The 15,919-nt window shown below is 39.6% G+C and overlaps 2 protein-coding genes across 3 annotated transcripts; one reads left to right on the plus strand and one right to left on the minus strand.

The window, feature by feature from the left end:
• Window positions 1–464: 464 nt before the first annotated feature.
• On the plus strand, window positions 465–4,440 carry prdx2 (peroxiredoxin 2). The gene is made up of 6 exons (XM_086082375.1): window positions 465–519; window positions 1,401–1,519; window positions 1,595–1,748; window positions 3,426–3,548; window positions 3,760–3,890; window positions 4,091–4,440. The coding sequence occupies exons 2-6, from the start codon at window positions 1,417–1,419 to the stop codon at window positions 4,171–4,173; spliced, it is 594 nt and encodes a 197-aa protein (XP_085938501.1). The 5' UTR covers window positions 465–519; window positions 1,401–1,416; the 3' UTR covers window positions 4,174–4,440.
• A 1,107-nt stretch (window positions 4,441–5,547) lies between these two features.
• Window positions 5,548–7,449, minus strand: LOC147170029 (transcription factor JunB-like). Of its 2 annotated transcripts, XM_086083567.1 has the most exons (2): window positions 7,006–7,447; window positions 5,548–6,774 (listed from the first exon to the last, which is right to left on the minus strand). In XM_086083567.1, the coding sequence occupies exon 2, from the start codon at window positions 6,734–6,736 to the stop codon at window positions 5,813–5,815; it is 924 nt and encodes a 307-aa protein (XP_085939693.1). In that variant the 5' UTR covers window positions 6,737–6,774; window positions 7,006–7,447; the 3' UTR covers window positions 5,548–5,812. The 2 variants fall into 2 exon arrangements, with proteins under 2 accessions (XP_085939693.1, XP_085939692.1); XM_086083566.1 differs by having other exon boundaries at window positions 5,548–7,449.
• Window positions 7,450–15,919: the final 8,470 nt, after the last annotated feature.

Raw genomic sequence — 15,919 nt, forward strand, 5'->3', positions numbered from 1 at the left:
ATAAAAAAAGATTTGCAAACAAGACTATTGTATATATATATATATGTATGTATGTTGGTTTTGTGTGATTGTTTTTCTGAAGTTTTGCAACTTTAAGTTTTGGCTGCAAATCAGTTAGGTGTAAATTTTTAGAGTTTTTAGTTGTCTAAAGCAGTAAAAGAAATTCGGTTGCTCATTTCTTCGGATTCGTGCTGTTTAGGTGATATACAATATTCCAAATATAACCTTGAGTTGTGGTGAACATAATTATTTTGTTTGTGCAGTACACGGATGACTGGGGTCCCACATCGGAGTTTACCTTGAACCCAAATGACGAGTTTACGCCCCTGAGCGTGATCACGCATCATAAAACTTCAACCAGTGGCGGCTGGAAGTTTATTTTGTAGGTAACGTCACTTCCGGCCTTCACTGTGACACCGCCTACTTAATCCGCGCAGCCTCAGTAGATCGCGTCAAGCTTCCATTGATTATCGTGCAGCATTACGTCGCCGACAACTTCACCACGGTTGTAAAAGACAGGTGAGAACTTGACGTTTTTCCCAACTTTATTTTTGCAAACTGCCACTATGCAACCAATACGTGACTGGAAGTAACTGCTGTTTATTTTGGATGCAATAAAAGCTCAAATGTGGTTGATTGAGGATAAGTAAGCTAACAGGGAGCTAGGCAGGCAGTGCGGGTCTCTTGGTTCTATCCTGCAGTGTGTGTCGGCTGCGGGGAAGGAGGAGGGGGTGGGTGGGGGTCTAATGTTTTTTTCTTTGTTCCTACTACGGCTCGCACGACCTTCTTGTCATATCATAGCTGCTGATAACTTTGTGCAACATAATGAGTGTTTCGTCCAGTTTAAAGATAAGCGCAACTTCAACAATAACCACCGCACGTGTAAAATTTACATTTTTTCCCCCCCTTTGTCATTAAGTGTAAATATTTCAAATAAAGTATTTTATGCATTGCTTCCTTTTGCAATAAATATAAGTGACCACTTTACGGTTAACAAGACTTTGTCAATGTAATGATGTTTATGTTGTAGACTTTTTTTTTTTTTTATATATATATAGGATTTAAATTTAATTTAGAAGTAGGCACTTCTCTTTAAAAGAGGTTTGCACACATCCAAACGCTGCCACTTGATTTATATTTTTCCCTTACCCAACACCAACCCCCTTTCCCTTCTCTTTTAGTTTGTCAAGGTTATACAAGTTTTCTAACAGGCCTTTGTTCCCTGCTGGTTGAACATGACTTGCATGTGACTCGGTGGTTTAGCTCAGTGAGCGTAAAAACACTGCACTGATCCCCAAAAGGCTGAAAAATAGTCTTAAAAAAAAAATCCCCTACTAGCCCCAAAGCGCTTCAAGTGTAATCGCATGTTTTGTTTGACACGCTCACTTTGTCTTTTGCAGTCATTTTGGTACCACGATGTCCTCTGGAAACGCCAACATCGGCAAGCCTGCCCCAGCCTTTAAAGCCACAGCTGTTGTGGATGGACAGTTCAAGGACATCCAGTTGTCTGACTATAAAGGTAATTCTACATTTTGTACACCAGATTTTCTTTTCTGTTACTTTTTGAAAACCTAGTTTCCCCTCTGCCCTCCAGGAAAGTATGTGGTGTTCTTCTTCTACCCTCTGGACTTCACATTTGTCTGCCCCACTGAGATTGTGGCGTTCAGCGACAGAGCGGAGGAATTCCGCAAAATTGGCTGCGAGGTGCTGGGCTGCTCCGTAGACTCTCACTTCAGTCACTTGGCCTGGTGAGGAATCTTCCGAAAAATGCCTGGGATTAGGGTTGTCTACGACCATTCATGTCTCTGTTGAAAAATTTTCCTTTTGTTTTTTTCGTCTGCAGCCTACATTAGGGTGTGGATCAAAAGTTTTCACAGATTACTTTCTAGGTTAACCATACCTGTGTTGCTGTTTGATTCAAATGGGAGTTTTTTTCAATATATGGTGTCATTGCGTTCTTGTCAGCACGCTGGCTTGAAGAAGCACCGCCCCATCAGGTCAGGTTATCTACAGTCACTCGGCTTCTCTGTATGCACGAGATAAGTTCCCAGTGAAGTCACAAAGTCTCTTGTCAAACTCAAATTCCTTCATAGAAGGTTCTAGAATAGGGTCGGCAACCTTTACTATCAAAAGAGCCTTTTTAGGCCAAATAAATGTCCAAAAATGTGTCTGGAGCCACACAACATTTGAACATTGTGATGAACGAAACAAAACTGTGTGTTAGTGTGTACTGAGGGCCCAAGCGGCTAATTAGACCTGCACCCTAACAGGAAAAATATGCAGCATCCAATACTTTTGAGTAGGGGTGTGAATTGCCTAGTACCTGCCGATTCGTGTCACGATTCGATTCGATAGGAATCTATAAATTGATTATTGTGATATATATATATATATTTTTTTTTTTTAACTCAAATGTAGAAAATACTAATCGGTAAACTTGGAACATGTACACTGTAAGATTTGTATGAAAATGTATTTATTTATCTGAAAATTCAGGCCTATAACTGAGCCACTGCATTTAACAGAACAGGTTGCAGTCTGTTTCATGTTTGAACAGCACTGAAGTAAAATATTAAGGCTTAATGTTCCATTAACATAACATTCTTCCATGCTTAATGTGTGAATCCTAACCCTAAGTAAGACGTTTTGTTGAATATTCCCATAAAAAATGTATGTTTAAAAATCGATTCGGCCGCATATATTGAATCATAACTGAGACTTTCTGTCAAATTTTTGACTATTTTGGTCATTTTCTGCCTCTCTTGCTCCTTTTTGGACATTTTATGGCTTTTTGGACACTTTCTTCTGCCAAATACCGCAACCTCCCCTGACAATTTTCTATATTAATTTTCTGACATTGGTGGTACTTTTTGGGACTATTTTATTTTATTTTATTTTTTAAATAGGATTTCCTTTTTTGGTTTTTGGACATTTTGTTCCTTTTGACAAATAGATTTTCTGACTTTTTTTTGGCAATTTTTGTGTACATTTTATGGTACTTTGGGGAATTTATTCGTTTGCGTTTGGACATATGTTTTTTTTCCCCCTGCAAATTCTGACATTTTTTGGCAATTTCATGGTCCTTTTCTGTTTTCCCTCTTCCTTAGATATTTTATGGTAATTTTTGGGGGCAAGTTTAGGTAATTTTTAAAACTTTTTTTTCATCTACCTTTCTCAAAATTTTGACAAATCTAAATCATAATTCATTTAAAGAATAGTTTATGTAAATATATTAATTTCTGCAATTCTTTTTGGACACCCACAGGAGAGTGACTAAAGAGCCACACGTGGCGCTTGGAGTTCATGATAAAATTGCACTTTTGAAAGATTTAGTTTGTAATGATTGTGATCCAGTGTCATTTTTCACTGAGCACCAATTGAGTTTGTGCTGTTTTGATGGACATGCCCTCCCCCTCCCCTTCTAGGATCAACACACCTAGGAATAAGGGAGGTCTGGGTAACATGAAAATCCCCCTGCTGGCAGACCTCACAAAGAGCATTTCCAGGGACTACGGTGTGCTGAAGGAGGATGACGGCGTTTCATACAGGTGTTGGGACTGGGGATACAAGGAGGCCCTGTTACACTGTCACCAATTGAGGGGCTTTACTGTATACATATCAAATGAGACATTATTTCTGTTGCGTTATGACATCATTAGCCTTCAAATGCAGCCCTTGAGTTGAGACTGTAACTCGGCAATTACTTTCTACTTTTTGAAGCGTGGGGAAAATTGTTAAATTATGTCTTGTCTCTTTTAGAGGTCTGTTTGTGGTTGACGACAAAGGCATTTTGAGGCAGATCACCATCAACGACTTGCCGGTGGGTCGCTCTGTGGACGAGACCCTGCGACTGGTCCAGGCCTTCCAGCACACTGACAAATATGGTGAAGGTAAAGTGTTATTTTTTTTATTTTTTTTTTATTATTATTATTTTTTTAAATATAAAGTGCATTTTGGTCATAATGCAACCCCAGTAATTCCCCATTGAACTGTCAGGTGACCCCACAGGATGTTGACATTTGTACTTTGTGCATTTATACTGCTATGTCAATGACTGATACGTGAACAAGCACTTTGTCCTCTCTCGCAGTGTGTCCTGCGGGCTGGAAACCAGGCAGCGACACCATCATCCCTGATGTTGAGAAGAGTAAAGCATTCTTCTCCAAGCAGTAAAAATGAAGGTCACCTTACCAGTTCCTGAACAGTAGCACTTGCCCTCCAATGAAATATGTTTTTGTGGAGCTGGTATAAGTGACTTCCAGCTTGTTCAAAGCCAAACCTGTTCCCAGTTACTTATCTTTGTACGTACAGTATCAAACTGGTGGGATGACGACCTCCAAGTCTTATGCACTGAAAAGTTAAGTTCTTTTTTTTTCAGAAAAATACTTAGTTTTCCTGCTTCATAAAAAATGTTGCCATTGATTAAAATACGAATGAGAAGTGTGTTCGTCTTTTATGATTCTGAGCGTCGTACCACTTGTCACCTCAAGAGGGTGCCACTTGCTTGTGACATGTTTCCAATAGCAAAGTCGAGGATCATTTTACGTGAGATATATCACACGACCAAACAAATGTCACAAAATGATGTGAAATCTGGGCGAGTTAAACACACACAGCTATTGCCATATGTTATATGGATGGCAACACGACTTTCTGATCCTATAAACATTAACGTTATTGTAGTAAATGTCCTGTCCAACGACGGGACTTGAATGTTTTCCTGTGAAGAACTAATAACTCACGGCGCGGTATTTGTGAATGAGTTACGTGAGCACTTGCAGAGCCTGTTTGCTGTGGTTTCATGTCAAGTTTAGACACGCCGCATATAAAATGGCAGCAATACTAAAGTATTTGATTATCCCTTAAAATTAGCGTATTAAATCAAACTGATATCAAAATGAACTATAAACCGCCAGTCAATCACGTGTTGAATTTGAATAGCAATAAGTGGGGAAGTGAACCCTTACACAAGTTCATGCGAACAATTTGTTTAGAAGTTGACGGTAAATGTCTGATTGACATTCCAACTACGTGTTTATTTCCCACCAACTCCGAGAAGATCAACTTTTAATACTGTCTCTATTTAACTCTTGTGACCTAGTTATGAAATCTGCACCACTTCTCGTAAATTCCTAAACACAACCAAAACTACTTGTTCGTCTGGAACTTTAGCTTAAGCGGCTCAACTGTTTTCACAGCTTGTTTGGGGAAACTGAAAGCAGAAGTGGGGAACTCCCACAGCTCATTGACAAACCATCTCACGCCACCATACTTGTGGTGCTGCGGCCTCTCTGACCAGCATTGTAGGAGGGAGTTCCCGGAAACTTATCAAAGTTATGACGTATGTGAGAAAAGTTCACCATATAAGGAGTGTTGGTACGTCAATGGTAAAACAATCCTATCTGGGGCGTTGAAGGTCAGGAAACTGAATTGCTGATAGAGCAGATGATTCTGACAACAGCCCGTCAGTGTTCTCGAGAAATGCCTCAATAATTCCAAAGAGGTGACATTTCAAAATGCTGAGAACGACATGAAGAAAACAACACGTTTCTCAATTGCAATATTTCTTTTACTTAAATATGCTGTACAGGTACAAAAAAAATGTCAGGGTCAACCTGACAACAGAAATAAGTTACATCAGATTTCATCAACAATGTACAAAGTCAAATGTAAACAAGACAACTTTGTGTTCCAAAATGCCCAAAATGTGTTCATTTTCACTGATTTCTATATAGTTTCAGCCACAACAATCCAGTTCCTCGTGTCAGTGCAGTTCCAGTCCAGTGTTTTCAAAGTGCTAATTTCGGCTTCCTCAGTAGGATTTGACTTTGGGAGACAAAATGAGCTGGCAGCCGCTGTTCACATGTGTCATGACTTTCTGTTTGAGTTGGTTCACCTGCTCCCGCAGGAGGGAGGCCGTGTTGGACAGCCCCACGTTGTCTGTTTTCAGAATCTTTACCCTGTCCTCCAAACGGGCGATGCGCTCCAGCTTGCGCCGCCGGCACTTGGACGCCGCCAGCCGGTTCCGGAGCCGCTTGCGCTCCGCCTTGATTCGCTCCTGGTTCTCCAGGTCGATGGGGGACATGGGCGGCGAGCTGTTGTCGCTGCTCTGCATGTCCGGGACGGTCTGTGGCTCCTCCTTAAGGCCGCCGTAGCGCGGTGCGTGCAGCCCGGCGCCGGCTAACGAGTGTTGGAAGGAGTGGGGGGCGTGCGCAGCGCCTTGGGGGTGATGCGACTGCGGGTGGTGGTGGTGGTGGTGGTGGTGGTAGGGATGGTGCGGCAGGTAGCTGATGGTAGCGGACGGGTAGCTGACAGCCGACGACAGGCCGGGGTTCGTGGAGCAACTGCTCAGGTTAGTGTACTCGAGCGGCTCCGGCTGCATGGGTGACCCGAAGACCGAACCGGGCGCCGAACAGGCTACTCCCCCGGTTCCGATGGACACATTGGGCGGTGCCATTTGGTTCATCTTGTGCAAGTCGTCCAGCGCCTTCACGAAACCTTCAGCAAAGCCTTCCTGCTCTTCTGTGATCCCGCGGTTGTACAGGTACTGGCTCGGTGTTGGCGTGGTTGTGATGAGCCCGTTGCTGTTCTGGATGATGAGTCGCTCCAAATCCGGGGAGGCGAGCTTGAGCGAGCCCGAGTCCGTAATGGCCGCCGAATACAACTCGGAGTCGGCGCGCAGGTGGTGAGACTTGAAGTTGGAGCTCCGATAAGGATCAGACAAGTTCAAGTTCATGTTCTGCTTTAGTAACTTGTAGTCTGGCGGGGCTGCGCCTGGATGGCCATAAGCAGAGAGAAACGAGTCGTCATAAAAAGGCTGTTCCATTATTGCGGACATAGTCGCTTTAAAATCAGACAAGCAAATAGGCTACAAGAGTTCGTGAAGGTGTCCCAACTCTCCAGCAAGTCCCGATGTATTATTATTTTGAAGAGCACTATTAAAAAAAAAAACAGCAAAACTTCCAAAATAGAGGAACTCTACTATACCAAGTCGTCGATTTGTACCTTTAGTTGGAATCAAAGCGCAGTCCAGTGACTAATTCAGATGTTTTCATTCCACTCGTGTGTTGGTGAGTCTTTAATTTTTTGAAAATCTGTCTGATCACCTCACTCGTTTCCTCTTTTATGACAAGCTGCCGACCAGTTTCACTCTATTTATGCGTTCTGGTCGCGAGAGCGCAGAAGTCCGAAGCGACACCGGATCCGATGTCCTGATTGGCCGCTATCCCCTCGTGGTCCCGCCCCCAGGATGTCAGACGCGCGTAATGACGCACGTTGCCAGTAACCACCACTGTAAACACGGCGAGGCCTTTTCGCCCGGAGGAAAAGTCAAAAAGGTAAATATGAAACGCTACTAATGCGCTTTCACAAACACAGCTTCTTGTCAGCGAGCTTCGCGGGTCCAATTGAGTCCAGTAGACAAGATTGCAGGCGACTCCGCTCACAGACTCTGCCTTTATATGTAATCAATACGCGTACGCTGAGTCATGGATCCAAACTGATATCGGTTAGTCCATATTTGGGTATCCTGGCCCGCCGGTTCCTCCCTGACACAAGCGGGAAGCCGATCCCCTTCTGGCGCGCTTCCAGCTGGACGGGACGTGGGAGGCTGCCCTCCTTCCTGCCTCAGGCACAACACATGAGGTGAGAAGAGGGTGTGTAAACTGTGGGCGTGACTGCTTCAAAAATTGTATGAAGCATTGTGGCTGTTTGGGGACAATAGACAGTCTTATTTCAAAATTGTGAACTAAAACAGTTTGAACTCCATCAATCTATTTCATATACCTTTGACCTATTTGATGTCAACAAATTTGTTTAGTTACAGCTTCCATTTGTATTAGCGTGACGTTGTATTTTTTCTTTTAAATCAGCCCAGAAAAAGGATCATCAGGTAATGAGTATTAAAACAAGTAGAGAGCAGTAGAAAGCTCTACGAATGCTTAAAATAATAATAATAATAATAATAATAATAATATATAGTGTTAAACTACTTAACAAGTTTAGCCAAAATTTGATGAAGGGGTGTGGAAGGAGACAAAATTAAAATGCAAGTCAAGTAAAAAAAATTCTGTAAATGTTAAATGGACTGAGCTTATAGCGCTTTCTACAGCAATGTGTCACATTCACCCATTCACATTCACTTTCACATTCATACACTAGTGATGTTTAGTCCAAACACGACATTCTGACTAATATTGCATTTGTGGAATTTGAATCAAGCAGCAAAATCCACCTGTTTTTATCCATCTTAATGGGAGGCCATTTTGCCACTTGACCGAGCAATTGTGATGTCATTTTTGTTGACAGCAGGACTGAGAGAGCAAGACAAAATGGCTGCACCGTGAGATGGATTTTGCTGCTCATATTTCACAAACACAATATTAATTGGAATGCCGTTTTTAGACTAGGGGGGCAACATTGTACAGAAAGCTCTTTTTAGCCACTTATTAATAAAGACCAAACTTGTTTCCTTCTTCAATTGTTTACCAGTTCAAATACTTTTTATAGCATATTGCAAATAGTTAATCTATTTTTTGACTCTGTTTCTATCAACACTTTATTACACTAGCTGCGAAGCAAGATGGACGTTTAGACCAAATTGTCCAAGTCAAACTGTACAGTACCTACCATGGCGTGCCACTGATATCTACAGTGTACTCTACATCTTTCATACACTTTAAATGTGACTTTCTGGGCCCGGAAAAGGATAAAAACCGTCACCTCTAATATTTAGCTCTGTAATGTTAAATTGTATTGTATCTGCGTATGTGACAATGTGTGTGACAGAAGGGCTGATGTTGCTGTAAACAAATCTCCAAGGTATGTCAAAGAAGGCAGTAGGAACGTCACCTGAGATGAACACCTCTGAATCATATCCAAGTGGGCCTCGCACCCGTGGATGTGCCCAAGCACGTTCCCACATCTGGGCTCACCTCGCAAGTGTTCTCTTATGTGGAAGCATATGACACAACCTTATTTGTTCATACTAATTTTTGACAGAAGGAAAGTGTATGCACAGCTGGGAAAGAAATCTGTGGATTACAGCATGTGGTCAAATTTACACTATATTTATGAAATGAGGAATTCATTATTTTAACTTTTAACCGGAACTCGGTTTAATAGTTAATTATGAAGTTTGTTTAGTTTGAAAGTAATTACTGATCGGTTGCATGACCAGAGAAAGACAATATGATAAGGAGTTGATGACTGGACTGGACTTTTGGACCATCACTGTAATTGCTTCAAATCAGAACTCAATATATGATAAGCACAATAGGAAAGCAGGAACAAGCATCTGAACTTCCGGCTTCACGTACTGCACATCAGCAAAAATAATACATCCACAGGTGTCCAATACTAACTAATGGGCGTTGTGCTGACAGATATTGAATTTATTAGGGGGGGTACAACTTTAACTCATTTAGTCAAAAAAAGACGTCAAAAATTCATTTGAACTATTTTTTATTATTATTATTATTTAACATTTTTTTCCATTTTTGTTAACAAGAGTATGAAAACTTAGATTTATTTTGTACATTTAGAACAGATATCAAATTTGTGATTAATCATGAGTTAACTAGTGAAGTCATGCGATTAATTACAATTACAAATTGTAATCACCTGATTTTTAATAACCTTTTCTTAAAAATTATTATTTTTTTAATCATGTTAATTTTTTTAAGAAAAAAATATTACAAACTAGGCGTCGGGCGATTAAAAATTTTCAACATAATTGACATGACTGCACTAGTTAACTCACAATTAATCACAAATTTGATATCTGTTCTAATACAACAACAACATTTTAGGTTTTCACACTTTTGTAAATAAAAATGGGAAAAAATGTGAAACTACAAATAGTTCAAATGAATTTTTGACGTCTATAGCGCGTCAGTGGCAGTGAATGAGTTAATAATGTGTCATGTTTCTTTTAAATGTAACAATCACATTAATGGACTGATCGCAACAGGACTGCTTCGTTTGTTTTAGAAGACATTCCGAAGTCTTCCTCAGTTCATGCAACAAGGCTTGGTTAGGACAGACCAGACTATTGATGCTTCAAGTTGGAGGCACGCCCCACCACCTGAAATGATATCATTCTTTTAGGATGCAAACAACCATCGTTAAGATGCCTGGCAGAGAAGCCTCAGTTTGTCATTGTTGAACGTGCTTCTGTTGTTTGTTGGAGACGAAATCATGGAGGCGTTTGGGAATGTTTGATGCATAGTTGATGCAATATTTGGCATCATTAATGAACTTCTTCTACTTGTTTGAGCTGAAAGAGTGTGTGATGCTGCACTCAGGTTTCCTATCAGTGCTGGTGCTTCTGATAAAATAATTGTTCCTTGGCACGGTGAGGATTCTTTGCAGTTTTTTTTATGTATTGTACGTCTTTTAAATTCATCATTGAACAATTCTTTGTCCTCACACGCGTGCTTATTATGTGAGATGCACTGGAGCATAGCTCGAACACCTCTTACATCCAATTTTGTTGCTGCCGTTGAGTGCTGCGGTGATTCACGTTGACACCTACGAGGGCAGAGAGAGAAAAAACAATCCGAAAACTACTTTTCACACTATATATGTTGGCGCTTTGACCAACTTCAGTAGTTTTTCCAAAAAGGACCACAACACCTCACTGTGAGGGAGTAACACAATGACTTCTCATACAAAATTTCAAATCACCGATTTATTGATAACAATGAAACAATAACATATAAGATAATAATCATTACTATAATTAAAACATTTTTAAAACATTAAAAGCGATATCAGCAATGTTTTTGATATTGAGAGTCAGTGCTTGATGTGTTGGAAATGAAATACAGCTATATACAAATAGTCCGCTGAAATTTGGAACATTCTTAACTCATTCACTCCCAGCCATTTTCACTGAAGCAATCCTCTTCACTCCCGGCTGTTTAACTGGATTTCGACTGATTTTCAAGGCCCACAGACTTGACAGAAAAAGTATATTTCTATCTGTTTCTGTTTTGCAGCAATTAGCATGAGAATATAGCTAAGTTTAATCAATATTCACAAATCTATTTAGAAATGGAAGTTTAAAAAAAAGTTGTTTTCAACATGGCCCTGGTTGATCTCTTTTGCTCTGCTCCCGCCTGCTGACCATTTGTGTAATAACTACCATTTCTTCAACCGTTCTTTGCAGTTGAGAGGCTGCATCAAAGCCTTCTGTATGCTCTAGCACCAAAAAAAAAAAACATTAAAAAATGTTTCAATACGGCTTTGGGACACTTAAAACATTTAAAATAGAACATATTTATACGTTTTTGGGAGCATGTGACTTAAAGGTGAAGTCAACCTTAAACATTTCTTGACAATAATAAATTATATGTGACCTCACGAATCTAAACATGACATTCTGATTAATATTATATTTGTGAAATATGAGTTATGCAGCACAATCCAGCCGTTTTTAATCCATTTCAGGGGGCGGCCATTTTGCCACTTGCTGTCAACTGAAGATGACATCACAGTTGCTCAGGGCTCAGGCAACGGCCAATAACAGCTCAGCTGTTTTCTGAAGCTGAGCTGTGATTGGTTGTTACCCGAGACCTGAGCTGCTGCGATGTCATTTTCAATCAAGTGGCAAAATGGTTGCCTTCTGATATTAATAAAAAACTGCTGGATTTTGCTGCTTAACTCATATTTCACTAACAAAATATTAACCAGAATGTGGGACTGAATGGAACATATTACTGTCAATATTTTTTTGGGGTCTACTTCTACTTGAATGAGATGTTATTATGCTAAAATGTTTAAAAATATATCTTATATTGGATTACGGAAATGTTACCGGAAGTCATCTATTTCATAGGAGGCAGCAGAATGTATCTGAGTTGCTCATCTGATTTCAAATCCAAAAGTTTGTGTCAGGAAAGGACAAAACGCTGTCATCTGGTGACTTTAATTCCCACAAACAACCCCCACTGTTTATGCAGCGACTTTATGAAATGAACCAGAAGTAACGTTTCTCTGAGTCTTGGGCAAGGTCTTCCACGCTGGAAGCTTGCTGACCTGGAAGCGGCCTGTAGGTGTGGTGAGTCAGGTACGGCCGATCGTCACGGCAACAAGATGGCTGTCCCCGCGAGGTGAGAACAAGTCAGTCCAACACACGGCGAGTGTATGAAGTCACACTCTTAGTCACTCCTTCAAGTAGGCCTGGGTTCTTTCATTTAATGTTGACAAAACCACATTGTCATTCGGCCCCGCTCTCATCCCCCTCCCAAAAACAGCCCCCCCCCCCCATCTTTGTTATTTGGCCGCCTGTGGGAAATCGAGCCCCCTTGTGCATGTAATCGCTTTAATGAAGGCCCGTTTAATCAGCATGTTTGCGGTCTGTAGCTCGCAGATAGTGCCAAGGAGCCTCGTAGCCATGGGAGACCTTTAGCACAAGACGGGCCGATTGCTGGGGCCAAATGAGTGTGGCGGGAAAAGGCAGTCGGATCCAGCGCTTCCCTGGGGCTGACACATCGCATATGGAGCTGTCCTTCCTACTTCCCCTCCATCCACACGGATGCTTAAACTCACTGTCACTGCGCCAATGTGAGAAAAAGGCAAACAGCGGGGAAGGGCAGAGTTTTGTGCTGCATACTCGTTTGTTACGATTCAAGTGTGGTGTTTTTTAAATGGTGACCATGCAACCCCTATGGTTGACTTTGAAGAGAGGCTGCGAGACATGATTGTGCCAATGTCATCGGGGAGCGTGACACTGTTCTAATGAACTGTGTTGCAACGGTTATACTGTGAGGTTGAGAAATTTGGATTTCCTTTACAATGTTCATCATCCTGTTTTTTCCAATTTACCATGCAAAACGATCAAGGGTTCCGTTTCATGCCCTGGATTGGCTGGCAACCAGTTCAGGGTGTACCCTGCCCACAGCCCGAAGCCAGCTGGGATGCCAGCTCCAGCGCCCCCGCGACCCTTGTGAGGACAAGCGGTTAAGAAAATGGATGGATGGATGGATGGGTTCTGTTTCATTAACTCATTTACTGCCATTGACGCCTATAAACGTCAAAAATTAATTTGAACTATTTCTATTACTATTTTCCCACTTTTGTTAACAAGAGTATGAAAACCAAGAAATTTTTATTTATTTATTTATTTTTAAGAAAAAATAAATAAAATAAAAACTAGGGGCGTCAGGCGATTACAAATTTTAATTGTAATTAATCGCATGACTTCAATAGTTAACTCACGGTTAATCACAAATTTTATATTATGTTCTAAATGTACAATTATTTTTTTTCTAGGTTTTCATACTCTTGTTAACAAAAGTGGGGAAAATGTTAAACTAATAGAAATAGTTCAAATGAAATGTTGACGTCTATAGCCGTCGATGGCAGTGAATGAGTTAATTTTGTAGACATAAAATGTAACAATAGAAGTTAATGCAATTCGGCACTAACCAAAATTAGCCCTCAACGTCGGCGTCAATTTGTGTTGCATATAGTGAGACGAGACTGCACACAGGTGGACTCTATTTATCGTTATCAGTCATTTAGGTCAACATTGGATCATTCAAAAATGATCAGGGAACTTCTTGAATCGGTTGGCTGCACTGAGAGAAAAGGGGGTGAATATTTTATGAGGATCACATTGTGTTCACTGCTGAGTTGTGGGCACATGGGCACTCATGTCGAAAAAAGTAATTGAAGACAAATAAATAAATAAATAAACAAGCTGTATAAAAAAAAAAAGTCTTACAAAAAAATGTACACTCTAAAAACAGTTGGCCAAAAGTAACCCAACTATGGGACAAAAATTTATCTATCCTCTACTTGGGTCAAATTGACCCAATTTTGAATCAAGAAATGGGTCTTTCAGTGTAAAACAACTCATAAATATTGGTCAAATACTTTACATGGGTCAAACAATTGGGTCATTTTATAAAACAACCCATAAAGTGGATCGGTCCATTTTTGATCCATAATTGGGTTACTTTTGACCCAAATGTTTTTAAAGTGTAAGATCATTGTTAATTATTTTTTTTACGAAAAAAAAAGGAATGAACCGGTATGACCTTGGCTACAGACGTGGTTCAGCGTGCATGAGCTCTACTTCAAACAAACAGTAGAAGCCCAGACAGGCAAGCATGGTAGAAAAGTGACAGAGGTGAGTAAGAAGCCAAACACTCCCATTTATTTCTTCAGACGCACATTTAAAGAATACGTCATAACGTTGCGTGAATCCTCATATACTGTAAGTGACTACACTCTTACTCATGATGTGATGACATCGCCCTCTATACATTATTAATTTGTGTTTCTAATCATTTATTTGCATCTCGACTTTTGGTGCTACTTTCTATTATGTTTTTGTGTACCTGACATTGTTGTTTGAGGATTATACATGTATTTTTTAATGACTGAAAAGAGCTGTAGTTTTGATTATTGCCATATCTTTGCTAACATGGTGAACTGAGTAACAAAAAATGCTAATCATTGGCAAGTGAAAGAATTCCCCTACTTGCATGTTTTTAGTTTTTTTTTTCAGATTAGATGGGGAATTTGAATGGCACAAGCTGGTGATTTTCAAACCAGCACAACACAACCATTTGCTGTCGTCAGTAATGTACATGTCCTCCATATTGTTGATGTCCCTTTTTTGCACTTAATATGACCCAAGATCACAATCAATGAAGATTTTGTTGAAGCTGTTGTTGATTTTCCCTTTGTTGAGAAAGATAAACAAGTCTAATTTGACAAAGAAGTAGAACGTACAGATGTTGGTTTTCAAATATGGAGCAAAAGGGAAAAACATCATCAGAGAAATGAATACTCAAGTAAAATACAGATACCTGAAAAACGTCCCATCACTGGCTGTCATGTGTGTAATGTCTAACACAGGTCTGCAACTAACCACTCTGGAGCTACATTTGGCTCTTCAGTCCCTCTCCTGTGGCTCCTTTTGGATCTTAAAATAAAAAATAAAAATATAAATGAATGTTTTAACATATATTTACATGTACAGTACAGAAAATATTCTTTAAATGAATAGATTTTTTAAAATTATTTTTTTTAGAAAAACGTCAACTAAATTGTCAGAAAAAGAGAGATGAAAGGTACATGAAAAAGTTTTTTAAAAATAACTAAAAATGTCCAAAAAGTTACCATAAAATGTCCAAAAAGGAATAGGAAAATCAAAAAATTACCATAAATGTCCATGAATTTGCCCCAAATGTGAGATAATTGAATAAATAAAAAAAGGCATAAAAAAACATTCAAAAGGTCCATAACCAAAAGAAGAAAAAACAAAAAATACCATAAAATGTACATGAGAAATTAAAAAAAAACTCAAAAAATGTATATTAAAAAGACATAAAATGTTCAAAAAATAGCCATAAAATGTCCAAAGAGAAAACAATCAAAAAAAATACCATAAAATGTCCAAAAAATATTGCCAAAATTGTCAGAAAATTTATATTTGAAAAAAGGCAGAAAACATGCAAAAGTAAATAAAAAAATTAATCAATAAAATGTCCCCAAAAACAAACTAAAGAGGCAGAAAATGTCCATAACATGTCCATAACATTGCCAAAAATGTCAGAAATTTGATAGAAAGGCAGAAAAGTCTTTAAATGTATGAAAACAAAGTCTGAACAAAACAAAAACAGAAGACAAAAGGTAGAAGAAAATGAATCTCAAAGTATTGGATGCTGCATATTTTTCCTGTTATGACGCAACTCTAATTAGCTGCTTGGGCCCTCAGTACACACTAACACACTAACACACTAACACACTGTTTTGTTTCGTTCATCACAATGTTCAAATCCAGACATATTGTTGGACATTTGTTTGGCCTAAAAGGGCTCTTTTGATAGTATTGGTTGCTGACCCGTGGTCTAACAGAAAAATGCTTGCACACAAACGTCCATGGCCCACCAATATTGCATTA

This window comes from Leptonotus elevatus, chromosome 8 (assembly GCF_054856555.1).
Source record: "Leptonotus elevatus isolate MCC_2025b chromosome 8, RoL_Lele_1.0, whole genome shotgun sequence".
NCBI classification, from domain to species: Eukaryota; Metazoa; Chordata; class Actinopteri; order Syngnathiformes; family Syngnathidae; genus Leptonotus; species Leptonotus elevatus.